The 19,418-nt window shown below is 38.0% G+C and overlaps 1 protein-coding gene across 1 annotated transcript in view; it reads right to left on the bottom strand.

The window, feature by feature from the left end:
• Positions 1 to 280: 280 nt before the first annotated feature.
• LOC110171266 (LIM domain and actin-binding protein 1-like) overlaps positions 281 to 19,418 on the bottom strand; it is a 48,334-nt gene continuing 29,196 nt past the window's right edge. Inside the window, exons 5-11 of the mRNA XM_020936955.2 lie at positions 17,155 to 17,307; positions 12,198 to 12,249; positions 11,927 to 12,003; positions 10,113 to 10,170; positions 7,639 to 7,670; positions 6,777 to 6,907; positions 281 to 5,567 (exon numbers count right to left, since the gene is read on the bottom strand). Of these exons, the coding sequence (XP_020792614.2) occupies positions 4,688 to 5,567; positions 6,777 to 6,907; positions 7,639 to 7,670; positions 10,113 to 10,170; positions 11,927 to 12,003; positions 12,198 to 12,249; positions 17,155 to 17,307 (1,383 nt within the window). The 3' untranslated portion in view covers positions 281 to 4,687. The remainder of the gene's footprint in view (positions 5,568 to 6,776; positions 6,908 to 7,638; positions 7,671 to 10,112; positions 10,171 to 11,926; positions 12,004 to 12,197; positions 12,250 to 17,154; positions 17,308 to 19,418) is intronic.

Here is a 19,418-nt window from a genome sequence, read left to right as displayed (position 1 = left end):
TATACGATAGTTTAAAAACGCAAAATTAGTCACTGAACTTTGATTTTGACATTTCCTGCTTTGGATCATGTTTACAGACTGTGATTTCAAATTTCAAATGGGCTGTGGACTGTTAAGTGATGCTGGAGAAAAAAATGAGGAACTATCTGGTTGTAAAAGGTTATAAACTAATAAAAAATGACACTTAAGTCTGTTTTTTTTTGTTTTTAAGGATGGTTTGGATTAATGGAGACAGTGGGACAGTGAGGAGACGGTACAAACTTCAACTCATTCACTTCAATTTCTTTCTATTATTTAATGTTTCCAGTTCTTTTCCGATACAAAGTCATACAAAATGTTGATTGAACAGCAGTGCAAAGACACAAGAGTTTGAGCATGGTTTTGGTTATTGCAACAGATCGTTAAAATGAAGAAACGAACCGCAATAAATGAAACTGGGTTATGTTCACACTCGCGCACTAAGCAGAACTAAACCAGGACCGAACCGAGTCTAAATCAGGACTAGTGTGAATGCATGCGAATGGACTCCTACACAGAACTTGGCCTTAAAGCTCCATTTTAACACCGGAAAACTGATTCCTGAAGACAAAAATTTATCCATTATTTACATTATCTCACAAACATACAAGAAAATTAAATAAAAAACAGTTTGGTGGTATACTGGTTTGTACTAGGGCTGCAAAAAGAGTCATAATCATATCAAAAGAACCGTTCGACACTGTAGTTTAGTAGCCAGGTTGGCGCCACCAAGTGCGTCCACTCAATTTCATTTCTCTCCAGCGAATAGGTCAGGAATCAGAATACACTAGACTAGGTGTGTCCAAACTTTTTTCATCAAGGGTCACATATCTAAACACAGATGAAGCAGAGGGCTGATCAAGGGCCGTAGACTGGTGCTCAGTACAGTGAATAATTGAAATATGTGCATGTTTAACACGTTAGAATGATCCATCAGTCTTTATTCACGATAAGATCCTTAAAACCACACACTAAATATTCAATATTGGCTTTATCAAGGTAGATCTTCATTTTTAACTGATGCAAGATAATCTGGGCCAATTCACATGGAAGCCTGAGGTCCAAGAAAGATTTGTCTGAGAGCCGCATCTGTCCCACGGGCCGTAGTTTGGACACCCCTGACGGTTCGCAGAAACTCCAGAAGTGAGAGTTCGGGCACCAGCCAATCAGAGAAGAGCCATACATTCTGTGTTGGCAACGATTCCCAAGATCAAGGATTTAAAGACAGAATAAAGAGAAAGTTTGGTGAATCTTATCAAGGGGAAAGACGTTATTGTCCTTCTTCCTACGGGATTTGGGGAAAAGTTTAATATACCATTTAGCCCCATTAGCGGCGCATTACATATGTCACTACCAAATAGCAGTGAATGGTTAAATGAAGAAAAGTACCCGCCTATGTCGAGTGAACGAATCCTAATGCTGCGAGGTCAGACGGTTTCGACCATGTGAAACCAGCTGATGAATCAGACTAGTAGTTTAGATCTGTACGCTGCAAATTTCTCTGATCTGGCCAAGATTTTAAAAGTTATAAGAGGTTATTCATCTTGGTTTCAGATTTATTTTCGACTTACTAGTTGTGAGGCTGCTTCATTCTAGTTTAGAAGTCATTTATTTTAAGAGAACTTGTCAAATAAAATGATCTTGCTGCACGGACAGATCATTTCACTACTTTTAAATCATTTTCTGATAGATTTAAATGTTTTTATCTTGTAAAAACTGTGCAAACATGTACAAACATGCTCTGAAATACACGGAATTCCTGGATTAGTTTTCTAATTCTCCTGAGCAAGTTAAAAACGTGAACTTTCAACAGAATTCTCTTAATAAAAAATAAAACTACAAACCTATAAGCAGCTCTTGAGGTCAAAATAAGTCTACTAGAATAAAAAAATCGAGAGTAATAATCAGGATAATCAGGAAGTGCACTACTAGTTGTTGTTGTTGTTAGTGTTATGGTGACAGCAAAACTCCACTCTGGCTTCTGAGAGTTGTGAAAAGTGCTTATAAACTCATCATGGTGAATAATTGGAATGCTGGGAATGTGTAAGATGAGTGAGGAAGAACTTTGGACCGCTACAAAACTAAAACAGAAGGAATAAAACTCAAGGTACAGGGTCATAAGCATTTTTTCTTGTATATTCGTAAATTTTGTTGAGTTTAAACCGTGCATTAGAGATAGACGTTTAATTTTGCAGCCCTAGTCCTGGTTTAGTCCAAGTTCAGACCGGATTTAAACGAGCAGAAACAGTACTGTAGAATTTTATGGTTATGTCGTTTTTATCACAGTATTTAAAAGGTTTTCCCATACAAAACACGTTCAAATGGCTTTTTCGTAGCAACAAAAGTGAAACGTAGCGTAGTTTTAGACACAGAGATCATTTAGTGAACCTTATTTCAGTTCTGATTGAGATGTATAAAAGCTTAATTTGAATAAAATAATATAAAATGCATATATTAGCAAACAAAGGCATCGCTGTCCCAGGCGTCGGCATAATAACAAAAGACTCTAAGCCGAAATCAGGTCATAACCTCGAGAAGAATGTGCAAATATAAAATGTGGAAAGTTCTGTTAAATATTGATTACATATTTTAACAAAATTACAAAAAAGAAAAAGAACATCTGGAATGTTTGTTTTTTTGCTTAAAGTTGCACTATGTAACTTTTGGACAGTCCACCACCTGCTTGTCTCTGTGGATGTCATTGCTTTACATGGAATTTTCCACAGTATGGCATTAAACATATTTACTAGGGATGTAACGATACCAAAACCCCTCGATACAATATTTTCATGATATGCATCTCATGGTTTGATATTTATTGAGATATTTTGTGAAGCTTTACAAAATTGTGAATATGCTGCTTTTTCTTTTTAAATGCCTTGACAAACCTTGGTACTGTTATAATGTGAAGAATTATGATTTAAAAATGCTTCTTAACAGTTATTTCTTCACGTCATCTATACTGACAACACCAAAGGATCATGGTCTATGTAGTTTTAGCTACTGCTGCACCAGGACAAGGCAAGGAAAAGTTTATTTGTATAGCACAATTCATAATTAATTCAAAGTAGGGTTGGGCAGTATCTAAATGATTATACTGTTAAACCTTCTCAGGATTTTACTGGGGTATATGGTACCAAATGTTTTAGTATGACTTTGATAGGCTACGAAACCGCACCGCTGTTTGGTCTGTGCGTATGACCTGCAGTCTTATAATCTCTGATAAGTTTTACACAAACCATCTCCAACACGATAGAAGCACAACGTCTGTCACAGAGAGAACATTCATATTCCTCTGAGTCGTGTCCTTTAGTCTGACAGAAACTGAACCACATCAGTGCACAAGGAAAGAGCTGTTTTTATCAGCGCTTTATAGTTTATGCAAATGAGCCATCATGTGCTTATAAGTTTCGTTTCTGTAAAACGTAAACAAATGTGGCCTGAAACCAAAATGCTGCCAAGTTGCAGAAGTACTAGTATTTTTTTCTTTTAGGGACCAACTCGCTTGGTCTCCTGCGACAACAGAACAAAACTAATCGAACGTCGTCTCCCCACACAGTTAAAAGAAACATTATAGATACTATTAGATTTAAATTGTGATGCATTAAATTGAAAATACAACCACACATTCATTTGTGCTGAGCAAACGTGTAGATATCAATAAATGATATTATATTAGGTGCTTATGTGCTGCACATTTTTAAAATGAAACTGATACTTTTGCTACTTTTTGATACCGCAGTACACTATAATACTGTATTACCGCCCAACCATAATTCAAAGTACTTTACGGAATAAAAAAGACTTAAAATCACCATAACTATTAATTTAAGTAAAAAGAGTTGTAATTCGATATATTGTGTAAGACTTATTATTGTGAGATACGATATCACAATATTTCAGTGATTGTTACATCTCTAGTACCTTTATCTACTTACCTACATTTATTTAATTCTAAATTTCTATTGTTCAAACACACATCGAAAAACAAACTCTTACTGTGAATGACCTGTAACTTAGTCTGGTATCATCTCCATGGAGATACATATGTTTTAATGCCATACTGTGGAACATTCCAGGCAAAAAACCTTCAAAACCTCTCAGCAGAGAAAAGCAAGTGACAGATGCTCCACCAAAAAAGTTACACAGTGCATCTTTAAGTCAAAACTGTGTAAACCTGGGTATAAAAATTTAAATACAAAATCTCTAATAGGACAATTACTTTCGACTTCTTGTAAAACAGAAAATGGCATTATTATCAATTTTTGCTTTTCAAATTATGCACGCGACATTTTTTTCCCCACAATACAGCGAAAAGCAATCCTAATATTTACAACTTTTTATGCCCCTTTGTTGTGTAATTTGATCTATTGCGTAAGAAAAGACTAAAATTTTCACCTGGATATGAAGAACTATGGCTTAACTAGGCCTGTCATGATAATCACGATATCGATTTATCGTTCTGTGTATGAAAGCTGGAAAGAGATATTTTGGGGTTTCAATGTTCCGTGTACATTTTCTTTGTGATAATGGGAAGATTTTTGTTATTTTCGTTGTGATTTGATTCGATTTGAGCTGTAGAGCGTAAAATAAGTCCCTTTATTTCTCTTCAGCGATTTACTGTGCTTTAAAATTTGTTATCGTGGCAGGTTTAGGCTTAACTTCTCCACTACACCATGTCGTCATCTTCGTATTCGTCGTCGTAGTATCTGTTCCTCTTGATAATGTCTTCCGCGCTCATCTCCGGTTCTTCCTGAGAATCTTGGTCCGGTTCGTCCTGGACTTGGGGCTGAACTTCTTTGGGACTTTCCTGGACTTCCTGCTTCTCCTTAATGGGAGCTAGGACCTCCTCTGGTTTCGGTTCTGGTTTGGTCTCCTCTTTCTCCTCCATGGACAGCCTCTCCTCCATCGACGCCCTCCATTCTTGCAGAGTTTTCAGTGGTCGTCTGGGCTCTCGCTGCCTCACGGTTACGGTGCCTGCCTCTGAGTTTTTCAACAGCGTGAAGGGCCGGCTTCGCTCTTTCAAAGACGAACTTCTCCTCAGGTTTTTCAGCTCCGCTCTCTCCGTGCTTTGGAATGAAGATACTGGTTCATCTTCTGGAGGCCATTTTTTAAAGCTCCTCACTGACACTCCTCCTCCTTCCTTCAGTGGACTCAAGGGGCCACCGTTTTGGCCTTCCCCGCCTGGAGGTGGCCACGCTACATGCAACCTGCGACTCGGAATTGGTTTTTCGCTCGATTTCTCCTTCGTTTCTTGCGGCTGCTTCTCCAAAAGTTGCGTTAAATCGGTGACTTTTGCGATTGGGGAGTCTTCTACGCTTGGGGACGGGTCTGGGTTGGCGTTGACTGGGCTTGGAGTTGGAGGTTTTGAGACTTCGTTTTGGGTGGGTTTCGCGTCTTTCTCCTCTTCTCCCTCCACTTTGGGCTCCCACAGCTCCTTGTGGGGTCTGTGTCCGAAGCCCTCGTCGTAGTTTCCTTTGGCCTTGAAGAGCTGGTTGAAATGGGGTTTGCAGTAGACGTTTCCGTGGAGGGAGGCGTAGTTACCCAGACTAGAGACAAAACAAAAACAAGACAGTGTCAAGTTTCAGTGTGTAGTACTACAGCTGCACACTAAGGCTGCGACTAACTATTATTACCAGTGTTGGGAGTAACGTGTCATATATATATATATGTGCTCCTAAAACTGATACATATCTGATCTTTTGACATGTGACTTCAGTCTGAACGGCCAGGTCACATTCATCCCACCTACACGTCACAAATGTACACAAACAAAAATTGTGTCTGAACTCCGTGTGAGTGAAGCACATCTCATGCCCTATTCATATTCATATTAATTCCAGAGACGTCGGTGCCACTGCCCCACAAAACACCACAACCAAAAACCTCGTCCTTCTCCTTCTCAATCTCCTCCTTAAAACAAATAAGTTATACATGTTCTGGCTCCGGTACAACAGCAGCTTTAAAATCTCCAAGTGCTCAGTGCTGCGTCCATGTTTAGGTGACTTCCGTAAACACTAGGGATGTAACAATAACCAAAATATCGTGATACAATTGCAAGTCTCTTTGCTCAAATGAAGCATTATGGTGTAGTAACAGCTAAAAAAATGAGGGAACTAGATAGACCATGATCCTTTGCTCCATTTCAGTGCAGACTACAAGAAGAAAGAACAGTTCTAAGCACGTTTAAGCCTTAGTTCTTTGGATTAGTTCTTGTCAAGGCATTTTAAGAGGAAAAAGCAGCATATTCACAGTTTTGTTTGCCTCCACAAAATATCGCAATAAATATCGTATTGTGAGATGTAAATTGTGAAAATATTGTACCAAGAGATTTGGATTTTGTTACATCCCTAATCGTGAGCCTCCCCATCATATCCTGAGCTTTCCCACGATATCGCAATAAATATCGTACCGTGAGCTTCATACAGTGACGATATCGTATCGTGAGACTTGGATATCGTCACACCTCTAGTAAACACTGAGCATGTTCGCTGTTTGTGACGTCGTCGTGTCCTCTAAATGCACATGTGGGACACTTTTGGGGTGTTTAAAGTTCACACTGGAGATCACACACAAGTCGCATTTAAGTGGAAATGTGAACGACCTCGCAAAAAAATCGGATTCCACAAAAAAAAAATCCAAACTGAGCATTAAGCCCTGCAGTCTGAACGTGGCCTAAATGGTCTTTGTGATGATCAGATCTGTGCATGTAAATCACAAACATCAGATGTAATGAGTGGGTTGTGTGGTGAGTGTACCTGAGCCTGGTGCTGCAGTGGGCACATTTGAAGCAGCTCTTGTGGTAGACGTGCTGCAGAACGGCCAGTCTCTCCAGAGGGTACACCGTCTTCACACAGGCGTAACATGTCTCGCGGGCGGGCAGACGGAACTACAAACAACAGCACACAAAGCAATCACTTTGTTTATCCAGAGCAGCCATTTTCATTCAGGTTGTAGTATTTTGCATGGGGCTGTCGACCTTGAGCAAATGAGTTCCACATGGACTACAAAACCTGGTTCAGTCCTGGTTTGGTCCTGGTGTAGTCCTGGTGTACTTTTGGTTTAGTCCTGGTTCAGTCCTGGTTCAGTCCTGGTTTAGTCCTGGTTTAGTCCTGGTTTAGTCCTGGTTTAGTCCTGGTTTAGTCCTGGTTTAGTCTTGGTTTATTCCTGGTTTAGTCCTGGTTTAGTGCTGGTTCAGTCTTGGTTTAGTCCTGGTTTAGTCCTGATTCAGTTTTGGTTTAGTCCTGGCTCAGTTCTGGTGTAGCCCTGGTGTAGCCCTGATGTAGTCCTGGTATTATTTTGCATGGGGCTGTCGATCTTGAAGTATAAATCCTTCTAGAGTCAGGGCAGTGTTGGTTTGTAGTGAAACAGCAGCGTTTTGAAATGAACGGGACTGATGTTTGCCTGAAAGTCTCACCAAGGCAAAAGTGCAATGTAGTAGCATTTACAGATAGACATGGGTGGGTGGAATATACATGATACTAAATAAATAATGGAAGAGATTATGGTGCTTCCCCATAGACCACATCTTCCTACTTAGTTAAAGCACCTGGACATTACAACTTCTCATTGTCTGTGGGTAATAGTGTAAAGAGAACATGGGAGAGGGATCTGACTCACTTTGGCGGTTTTAGGAGGGTCACTCACTTCACCTGAAACACAATAAAGGAAAAAGGTTAAGTTGTTTATATTGCAATAGTACAACAGTTCAAGATATTGTCAAGTTCAAGTTTTATATTGTCATATAATATGTCCGTGAGACTTTTTGTGGCCCACACACACCACATCAATATCGGGATTAGACTGGAACTAAACCTGGATTAAACCGCGACTAGGGCAGGATTGAACCACGTCTGCATCACCAGGTCGACATTCTTGGTTCAGACCTGTCTTAGTCTTCGCCTTTTACCAAGCCTAGACTTTTCCAAACCCAGACGTTTGCTTCACAATAGGCTTTTAAATTGTCTCAGCGATGATGTATTTTAGTTCTAAAAGTGGCCAAAGCTTCTTGTCAAAGCCTGAGCTCAGCTGATCTCAAAAGCTGAGCAGGGCCGTGGGAGACGGCTCAGAATATTAGGTGCCACAGTGAGCCGCTGGTGTTGTTGTGTCCTTAGGCAAGACACTTCACCCACATTGCCTAGAATGAATGTTGTGTGTGAGTAATGATAGTTCAGAGGCTACAACACAAGTTTATCACCTGTGTGGATTGAATTAAACTACTACTAGGGGTGTGTAAAAATATCAAAATATCGATATATCATATAGTTTAATGTGATGATACAGTATCGATATCGTAGGCTGCTGTATTGATATATAAGAGTATTTTTTGGTATATTTTACTAAATTATTTTGGTACAGTGCTATAATTCTAACTCTTTAAACTCGTTTATGCAACACATTTGACATTTTCTCATAGACCTTTTGGAGCTAAAGTTTGGCATGTTCCCCCTCCACTCAGAGAAGGGGACCATGACCGTATACTTAAACAAACGGAAACAAACAACGGCGCATTTTGGATTCATACCCTCCAAACTTTAGCTCCAAACGTCTCAATGATGACTTTAATAGAAACATTTTTTGTAGGCATGTGTTAATTATTATGTCTCTTGCTTCTGTTGGGGTGTACATGGCCTAGATTTTAAGATCCATTGTGTATATATTAGGGGTGTAACGATATCCAAGTCTCACGATATGATATCATCATGGTATGAATCTCACGGTACGATACTTATTGCGATATTGTGGGAAAGCTCACAATATGGTGGGGAAGCTCATGATTAGAGATATTACAATATCCAAATCTCTCAGTACAATATTTTCACCATATACATCTCACGGTACGATATTTATTGCTATTTTGTGGAGGCTTACAAAATTGTTAATATACTACTTTTTCCTCTTAAAATGTCTTGACAAGACTTAATCCAAAGAAGTAAGACTTAAAAATGCTTAGAAATATTATTTCTTCTTGTAGTCTACACTGAAATGGAGCAAAGGATCATGGTCTATGTAGTTTCCTCTGTCTTTTTTTTTCAGCTATTGCTGTATAATAACTCTTGATTTATGCAAAGAGACTTGTAATTTGATATATTGTGATGGTCCACGATATAAGTGTGAGAATTTTGACGATACGAAATCACAATATTTTGGTTATTGTGACATCCCTAGTATATATAAATGTATATGGCACGACAGGCTTATTTCACAGTTGGGTGATTATATACTATGTCTATCCAGATACTCTTCTATTTTATTTTTCTATTATTATTCAAAGATTTTTCTACTATGATTAATATTTCATTATTATTATTATTATTACACTGTATGTTGTTTGTCTTAGTGTTTTTGAATGATGGTGTTTTGGGTGCACTGTTCCTTTATGACCTGTCACCCTTGGGTGCTTGCCACACCCTATTTAAGATGGCCACCTGAGCTCTCATTCTGTTTGCCCGACGAAGGCCTAGTGCTGAAACGTTGCACGGTTTGTCCTAATAAATCTCACCATTTGCAAGGGATGAGGGATTTTTCTCTATGTTCTTGGGCTGCTCCCTCTTCTCCAACGCACCCTTCTCAAGTAACTGATGTGCGAAGTTCTCATTCTTTTAAATAGTTTGATGAATAAAATGTTTGTTTCATATGAACTTGAAGTGGTTTAACAAAGACTTTTAGTGTCACAGCCATGATTTAGCCATATTTTTTTTATTGAACCATATCGATTTGAAATATATTGTATAGCATTTGAAAGTTCACTGTATTGAGGTATGTATCATATTGTGGCCTTTGTATCGAGATATGTATTGTATCATGGCCTAAGTATCAAAGTATGTATTTAATCGTGGCCTATGTATCGAGGTATGCATTGTATCAACAACTTCTTAATGACACCCAGCTCTAACTCTTACCCAAATAAAACAGCACCTGGTTTAGTCCTTTAGTCCTGATCTATTCTAGACCTGGTTTAGTCCTAGTCTTTTTTTAGTTCTTGGTTCAGTCCTGGTTTCCACCCTCTTTTCTCAGTAAAACTAGCCCTTCTAAACCCAAATACTTTCCGAGCGGCTGTGTTTTTGCTGCAGTCAAGCTCAAAGTAGCCTCACCATTGACCTTCTCGCCGTTGCACTCGGAAGCAGACGTTTTCGGAGCCAGAGTTTCGCCCTGATTGAAAACACAAAGAAAAGGCCAAAAAAACATTACATTAAGTTACAGTGAGTGACGTTTCTATTTTAAGAAACCGCAGGAAGGAAGCAATTAAAGCAGAACGAATGTGAACAATGAGGCTGCGGTGATCTGACCTGGTCCAGATAATGAACTTAAATCAAGCGTGTACAATGTAAAGGTACAAGCCGTGCTCAGAGATTATTGATGCGTGTTTTAACAGGGCTCCCCGCTCAAGAATGCACCTCTCATTTTGTGTGAAAGTATCAGAGTTGTTGTTATAATGTTGAGCCATTCATTGTTTTATTTTCCCATGAAGAAAATTGACAGTGAGGTTCAGTTTATGTTAACAAATATACACCACAAGTCAAAAGTTTAGACATGCCCTCTCATTTACAGTTTTTTTCTTTATGTTTACTACTACTACATACGGACCTCAAATATAGGAAACAAGATCTATGGAATTATGTAGTAAATAATGAAATATTTTTATATTTTAAATTTAAATCGTCAAAGTATCCACCCTACGCTTTAGTTGACAGCGCTGCAAACCCTTGGCCTCTCCTGAAACGGTTTTCACTTCACAGCTGTGCCATGTCAGGGTCAAGAAATGCCTAAAGTACAAAGTAGTGATCAACGTAAAGGGTAAAGGCTATTTTAAACAAATCTAAAATCTTGAGTTATTTTGAAGTTTATTTATTTATTTTTTATTTTTTGCATTTCATATTTTTCAGACTATAAGTTGCACTTTTTTTTCATGGTTTGGGTGTTTCCTGAGACTTATACTCTGGTGCAACTTATATTAAAATATTCACACTGACAGCTGTGAGAGGCTCTAGTCTTGTGTGTCAGTATCTGCTGCTCATGTCTCCTGCAGAAAAGGTTGTTGTCCTGCTGCAAGTAGTGAAGTATGCAACCAAAAACAGTAACGGAGCAGCAAAAAGAAAGTTTGGAGTGAGGAAGAAACTTGTGAGGGACTGGAGGGATGGAGAACACAGCTTCACGGTAACCGGGAGGATGCACCATGCAAATTTCCTGGAAGTTACTGGATGGATGGACAAAGCCTGGACTTCAGTGACACCGAAACCATCCAGTCGGGATTCAGAAAGACTGAAATAATTCTAACTGGAACTGATGCTGAGTCTGACGACATTTACACAGAAGAGGAAGGGGCGCTCTGTTTACCTCTGGAGGTGGCGGAAATGCCAGGAATCTATAATAATTTATTATAGTTCTATGGGAGTTGCTCAGAAGTGACACAAAGGATGTAGAATTCAATAGATTTAGTGATTTGGAGTGAGATGGAAAGTTTAGTAAACTTGTTCTGTTCTGTTGTTTATGTTATAGTTATCTGAAGAACTGTTCACATGTTACATTAACATACCAGACACCAATTCAGTCTGTTCTCTTTTCTATAGTTATTACTATAACTTGCCTTTAATGAAATGTCAGTTCTTGGTCTCTGATTTTATAAAATCAATTTCCCCCAAAAAGTGCAATTTATACTCCCGAGTGACTTATAGTATGAAAAATACGGTAATTCCATATGAGTTCATTCATAGTTTTGATGCCTTCAGTGACTATCTACAATGTAAATAACCATGAAAGAAAAAGTGTGTCCAAACTTTTTACTTTTAAGTGAAGTGACTGGAATTTTCCTTTAGCCCTTTGGTAAGAACTTTTGACCTGTTGACATGCCACACAAATGAACCACAAGAGGATAAACGACACATTTCTAAGAGTAGTGTTGACTCACGGTGGTCAGCTTTGGTGCGTGTTTGGAGACTGTAGCCTGGTACTTGGCCATTTTCTCCCTTAGGATAGAAGAGCCTCCTGCTCAGACCAACAGCATCAGCAAAAGAAAAAGTTAATGGGATTTAACATGATGAAGCCGAGATGATTATTTTACACAGAAACAAATGTGGAAGAAGCAAAATACAACTCCAGGTATGTTTCTGATGAGGGACAACATTAAAAAAGGCAATTTTTTCATTCTATGTCTGTGTGTTAAAGTCCAAAGTCCTTACCGCTGTGGTTCACGTCTTCAGTTGAGGTGCTGCGAAGAGTCGTCCGTCCAGTCTGAAACAGAAAAGCAAGAATGTAACAATCATCAGAATGAACTACTTTTACCAAACAGGAGCATTTCTCAAGGATTTGTGTTTGATTTCTGTTAATCAGGGCTGTCAACTTTTCACCAAAGCTTCGAGTGAGATTTCATCAGTTCCCAATCCCAGTTAGACGTATATCTTTGCAATCAGTGGATGTATACACTTTTTCACTGGGCTGACATAACAGGGATGCTTATCATTTAAAGGGACAGTTTGGGATTTTGGACATAGGGTCTTATTTCCTAGTGAATCAGAGTGTTGGAGACGTGTGGAGACACTTTTTGAAATATTCCATCCAGTCCTTGTATTTACAGAGGTCGCTGGTGTTAGACTAGTGCATGTCAATGGCCATAGTTATCCTGCCACTAAAAACAGTCTTATCCACTCCACAAAACACTCGAAGAAAATCTATTATTACACCAGACTCTCCATGTGAATGTAAGTTTAATGCCATAGTGTGGAACATTCCAGGCAAAGCAATAACAGTTCCATAGACTTCTACTGTGATGGATGACTCTGCCACTATTCCACAATGTTAGTATGATTTCATATAATTTCATTAAATTTTCATTTAATTTTCATTAAGTTAATTACACCACATATAGTTTAATTTAATTCCTTTATTTAGACTTATATTCAAATTTGGGTGCACACATTTTAGTTAATATAAGTCTGAATTGTTTACTTACACTTAATTTTTTTTGTTCTATTTCAAGTGGTCAGACAGAGGACCTTTGGTGGAGACCATCCACATCAAACAAGTTTCTGTATTTTTTTTTATTATTTTTTTTTCTGTATTATACTTATTTGCCTTTTTGTTACTTTGATTAAGTTAGTAGTTTTAGTTAATTATTTACTGTAATTCTCCCCTCTTGTGTTCAGTTTTAGTTGGTCCTCAGGTATTTACACCCCGTGTTCTTTGTCTGGTTGGATTAGTTTTGTTCTTCTCAGTTTGATTTAAGTTCCTCCAGTTGGGCCCAGCTTTTTGTTCATGATTTACCTAATTTTAGCCTTTGCTAAATGACATAATTTTGACTTTATTCAATTTAAAATTATTTTTACACTGTGTCTTTGTCTTTCTGTTTGGTCCACTACATCTACCCATACAAACATAAATGATTGATAGCTTTACATTGGTTGGACATCGTGAGGTGGGTCTAATGGACAGTACAGACTCATCCTGACTGCATCTATGTATGGTAAAAAGTTTATGTTCAAACGGAGCTGGAATCCATATTATCCATACACTGTGGGAAAGTACAGAATATGTGAATATTCAAATGTATGGAGTCCTGTTCAGGCTTGTACTTTCTCAAATGTCTATAAGTGACACCAGGGTAAAAAAAAAAAAGCACAGACTAGTGTTGTCATTATGCTGATAACATTTCAAACTTGATACCAAGGAATAGACTCGCTACTCAAAACTGACTCCATACCACGATGATAATTTAAAAAAATACTCTTTCTTTAGACATTAGAATGTGATTTTCACTGTTAAAAGGACAGTTCGGAATTTTGGACATAGGGCTTCATTTTCTAGTGAGCCAGATTGTTGTAGATGTGTGGAGACACTTTTTAAAATATTCCATCCAGTCCTTGTATTTGCAGAGGTCGCTGGTGCTAGACTAGTGTATGTCAATGGCCATAGTTATCCTGCCACTAAAACAGTCTTACACACTCCACAAAACACCCAAAACAAATCTATTATTACACCAGACTGTCCATGTAAATGTCTGTGTTGATAGAATAATTTCAGAAGTAAATCCAACTTTGCATTTGAAGGATTTAAGTCTGAGCAGCAGCGAGTTGTACTTCCTGATAAAAAGCTTGGCAGCGGTGGACTGATATATGAGAAAATAGTCCCTCAACATGCGACAATTCATGCGATGGAGGGTTATTTTTATTTCAAACATTATTCTATCAACACAGACATTCACATGGACAGTCTGGTATAATAATAGATTTACTTCGGGTGTTTTGTGGAGTGGGTAAGATTGTTTTTAGTGATAGACTAACTATAGCCATTGACATGCACTAGCCTAGCACCAGCGACCTCTGCAAATACAAGGATTGGGTGGAATATTTCAAAAAGTGTCTCCATACATCTTTAACACTCTGGCTCACTAGGAAATGAGGCCCTATGTCCAAAATTCTGGAATGTCCCTTTAAATCATATTACTCTTTTCTATTCCCATGTGTCTTATATTTGTGTAATCCCTCAGTGGTCCAGTAGGTTCCATAGTGGTCCATGGGCGTGTATACTAGTCTGTGTGCTCTTATACTTGTCCTGATACAGCTCAACATCATTCTTAATCTATTCAGGAAAGCTTCATTTATGTCCTGAATGGGACTTCTTAGTATCTAGTTTCAACAGTTTTTTCTTGGAGATTAGTATCTGATTTTTGATACTTGTGACAGCCCAAGCGCAGACTAGAGGGGAAAAAAAGTGTGAAAAACGTGTCCCTGCATTCCTCTGTTGTGAAGGTGAAAAGAGCAGACACCGGAAATTATGCAAAATATGTATAAGTGCTGGTCTAAAGTGTTGAGTTTCAGGTAATGTGAGAGAGATTACTGGAGGAATTCAGACAGAAGTGAGCCAGCCCTGCATGTTTTAAAAAAAAAAAAAAAAACTATGTTTACTCTGAATTGCAAAATGCATCTCTCTGTGTAAAACATTGATTATGAGCCAGTATTACGCTATTTTTAATCTATGTCCTAATGTTTCCTCATCACAAACAGACCTGGAGTTGTGTTTCGTTTCAATCACACGTCAGGCTGAGTTTTTCTCTCAAACCACACACCTTCATTAGAATCATTTGGATAATTTCAACCCTGGAACTGCCAACTCTACTGAACTAAAGGTAAAAGGTGGCTGTTAACTTGAAAACTACAACTACATGATATCACAAGGTGGAAGAGAACATTCTGAGCTTTGGAGATCTAAACAGACTAATAATAAAGAGTTACTCAAACATGTGTGAATCAAACAAATACAGAACTTTTAGTATGTTTTTGAGAAGATAAAAGCATTATAATATGGCTTACAGCTCACAAGAGTCATTTTACGTAATATAGGACCTTTAAACCAAACTTCTTTAATGTAGGGATTATTCTACATATAATATTTCAAACTAGGGCAGGGCAATAAACAAAACAATCAAGCCTCTTTTTATCTTATTTTGTCTTTTTAAAAACTTATAACAAAGCTTTCATTATAATTCCATGAAACACAACAAACCAAACAGACATTTAATGCGTTGGCGTGATTTGAACTTCATCTGCCATGTGGTATTAAAGGCTTTTCATCATTTTGTACTTTTTGAGTGCCTCCGTTTTTTCAACTTTGTATTTGAGACTGGTCCCTACACTGAAGATCACAGAAAGGACAATTCTGCACAATTTTTTATATCCAAGTAGCACTCCTGCCTCCCAAAGTTTTGCACTTTTATTTATTGCCTTTAGCCAATAGTCTTCAAAAGTCGAATTTGAATTCTGCTTCAAACTTTTTATTGACAGAGAATTGGCTGTAGACTTCACATTAAAAACACAGAAACAAAAATTAGATTCATTGTACTGCCCAGACTCTCTATAAACTCAATTACAATTTAATATGGCATATTACACAATTAACAAATTAGAGAATCATTTCACAAAATACAAAGTTGGGAGTCAGTGGCGGAGTTAACAAGTTGGAGACCCTAGGGGAACTTGAGTTTGGGGCCCTCAATAAACCGCAATTTTTTGTTTTTTTTTGTTTTGTTTAATATATTTATTGTGCGTTTTCCCCCATTATTTTTGAGACACGCACATCTCTATTTATTTGAATTATGGTGGATTGGAAACTTGTTTTATTAGTTCGGTAGCCTACTAGATAACCAGGACGGAAAGTAGTTTTATATTTGTGCTACTACAATTACATTTTTGTTTACATCCATTAGATATGATTATTATTTTTTCCTTATTAGAGAATGTGCAATAATTAAAACTGCACATAACGTCAGGGATTATCTTATTTTATTAATGTTTCACAGTAAACTACTCTCATTTAATGTCATATTGAGAGAAAATCAAATTGCTCTGAGGCTTTGGCCATTGGTGGGGGCCCCATCCAGGCTTGGGGGCCCTAAGAAGCCACCTATTTTTGCTTAATGTTAGTGCCGCCTCTGCTTGAAGTCCTTGCTCAGCCATTCAAGTTTGGGGACAAGAAAATCTTTTAGAGGTCTTATATTATGCAAAATGTACTCTTGTGAGCTTTAATCATGTAAGAATGTTGTTGCCTCTTTAAAACAGACCTTGTTGAGTTGTGATTTGTTTCATTCACACATGTTTGAGTAACCCTTTATATCTCTGTTCACATCTCCAAAGCTCAAAATGATGTGTTCCACCTTGTGATGTCATGAAGTGGCAGTTTTCCAGTGACCAGCTCCTTTTCCCTTTACTTCAGTACAGATTGGCAACTTCAGGGCTGACATCATCCAAATGATTCAAGTGAAGGTGTGGAGTTTGAAAACACAATGGGGCACTTCCTGTATTGCCACATGACATCACAAGGTGGAACAGTTCCATTTGAGAGAAGTTCTCCACCTAAATATGCAGGGTGAATGGAACAAAACACAAATCCAAGGAAACAACATTATAACATGGATCATTAGCATAATATGGGCCCTTCAGATAAATAAATACTGAGATATAACACCTCAAAAGAATTACACTGCTATATACCAAGACTTAAAGCGGCCGTCTGTAAGTTTATTTGATTTTTTTACCAGTAGATGGCAGATGTGAAACCTGTTCCCCTCTAAATCGTTCTAGTTCTCCATTCTCATTTAACCCATGACTACGTTTTTTATTCTCTGTGGAGTATTGAAGTGAGTACCTTGGTGCTCGCCTCCTCCCCTCTCTCAAACTTCATCTTGAGGTTGGTGAGGGGCACTCGGGGTTTCTCGTAGGCGGCGCAGGGGCTCGTGGGGACCTGATCCTCGGACCTGTCCTCGCTGATGGTCCTCTTCGTCCGCTCCATCGACAGCTTCTGACAAATGTTTAGAACACCGAGTTACATTTAGTTCTTTCAATATACTTCCTTCTTTTTTTCCTTTCACAAACTGGACCCCTTTTTCCAATCACAACATACTTTCTGTTCCTTGAGTGATGGTTATTGACATTGAATGTGATCAAGCTGCACATGTTTGTAGAGGCTGCACAATAAAATACAGTTAAATTATTTAGGCAGTAGAAGGTCTTCCACAATTAAAAAAATATACTCACTATTCAATCTTATTCTGTATAAATGGTATTTATGTTAATGTATTTAGGACCCCCTCGCAAGATAAATAAATAAATAAATAAAATAGGGGTGTGCAAAAATATTGAAATATCAATATACCATATCATTTAATGTGATGATACAGTATCGATATCATGGGTTGCTGTATCGATATATTGTCAAGAGTAGTTTTTGGTATATTTTACTACATTATTTTGTTACAGTTCTACAGTTTTGTTGCTTTTTCAAAGGAAGGAAACTCGTTTATGCAAGAAATTTGTCATTTTCACTGTTTTGAGGATTAAAATGTTTGTGTTTCAAATGAACTTTGCACAAGAAGTGGTTTAACAAAGACTATTAGTATCACAGCCATGATTTAGAGAACTGTATTGAATTGATTTGAAATATATTGTATTGAATCGAAAGTGCACTGTATCGAGCTATGTATCGTATTGTGGCCTATGTATCGAGGTATGTATCGTATCGGCAACTTCTTAATGATACCCAGCCCTAAAATAACCCCCATCTTAAACCTGTAGTTGAGACCTCTAAAAACATGTTCTGAAATGCCTGCAATTCTTGTACTAGTCTAGCAGTTCATATATCAGTCTTCTTTCAAATGTGAATGCTTTTGGGGTAGTTTTTAATGTGCACTGTGACCTGAGATCTTCTTTGTATAAATCTGATGCCTAATTGAAATCACATATTTTCAAACAAACATTTGCAGCCCTAGACAAAACTTACATAATGGGAACCCTATTGATCGTATATTTTGTATGTTATAAAAATAAAAGTGGCTGTACCTTTTCTTTTTTTTTTTCATGAATTTGAGTAAAATCAGGCTTGCCGCAGTACAGATATATTGCATAAGCAGCTCTTGAGGCAGAAATGAGACTGCTGTCATCTCATTAACAAACATAAGTAGTTCCACATCCTCTTCCTCTGCCCACTTGTAGCTGTACAGACTGGCATAGGTACTGTTATCATTTCTGTAGTTGCCGTTATTCTCAAGGTTGAGTCGATCCCTTTAATATACTGTTAGAATCAATCAATCAAGCTTTATTTAAGACTTCAATGGGCCCATATAGAACATTTTAAAAACAGGCAGAAGATAGACAAAACTGTAATGACATTCTATAGTCTATATACCATATTTTATGGACTATAATTTGCGCTTTTTTTCATGGTTTGGGTGGTCCTGCGTCGTGTGTATGTTAGTATCTATTATTCCTGTACCACTGTCACTTCGCATTCTACTGCGCGTGCCTCCTGTAGAAAAAGCCATTGTTCTGCTGCAAATAGTGAAATCTGCAGCTGAAAACGGTAATCGAGCAGCAGAAAGAAAGTTTGGAGTGAGCGAGAAACTTGTGAGGCACTGACGAAAAGCGGGGATGGAGAACACAACTTCACGGTAACCAGGAGGGTGCACCCTGGAAGTCACTGGATGGATGGGCAAAGCCTAAACTTCAATGACAAACCGAAACCATCCTGTCGGGATTCAGAAAGGCCAGAATAATTCAAACTGGAACTGATGCTAAGTCTGATGACAGCGACGGAGAAGAGGAAGCGGTGCCCCGTTTACATGATGGATCTATAGTTTATCTCCAGAGGTCACACAGATGTGACACCGAGGAAGAATTCAGTGGATTTAGTGATTTGGAGTGAGATCGTGAGTTTAGTAAACTTATGTTCTGTTGTTATTCCTTTAATTGTCTGAATAACTGTTAATATGTGACGTTAACATCTTAATGCCTGTTCAGTCTGTTGTTCTCTGTTCTGTTGTTATTACTATAATTTGCCTTTCAAGATGAAATGTCGGTTCTTGTTCTGTGATTTTATAAAATACATTTGCCCAAAAAGTGCGACTTATACTCCGG

This window comes from Boleophthalmus pectinirostris, unplaced genomic scaffold, assembly GCF_026225935.1.
Source record: "Boleophthalmus pectinirostris isolate CB_2022bp ecotype Guang Dong unplaced genomic scaffold, ASM2622593v1 HiC_scaffold_3, whole genome shotgun sequence".
Taxonomy (NCBI): domain Eukaryota; kingdom Metazoa; phylum Chordata; class Actinopteri; order Gobiiformes; family Gobiidae; genus Boleophthalmus; species Boleophthalmus pectinirostris.
Note: the sequence above shows the minus strand (reverse complement) of the source record. Positions and strands in the feature narration are given on the sequence as shown.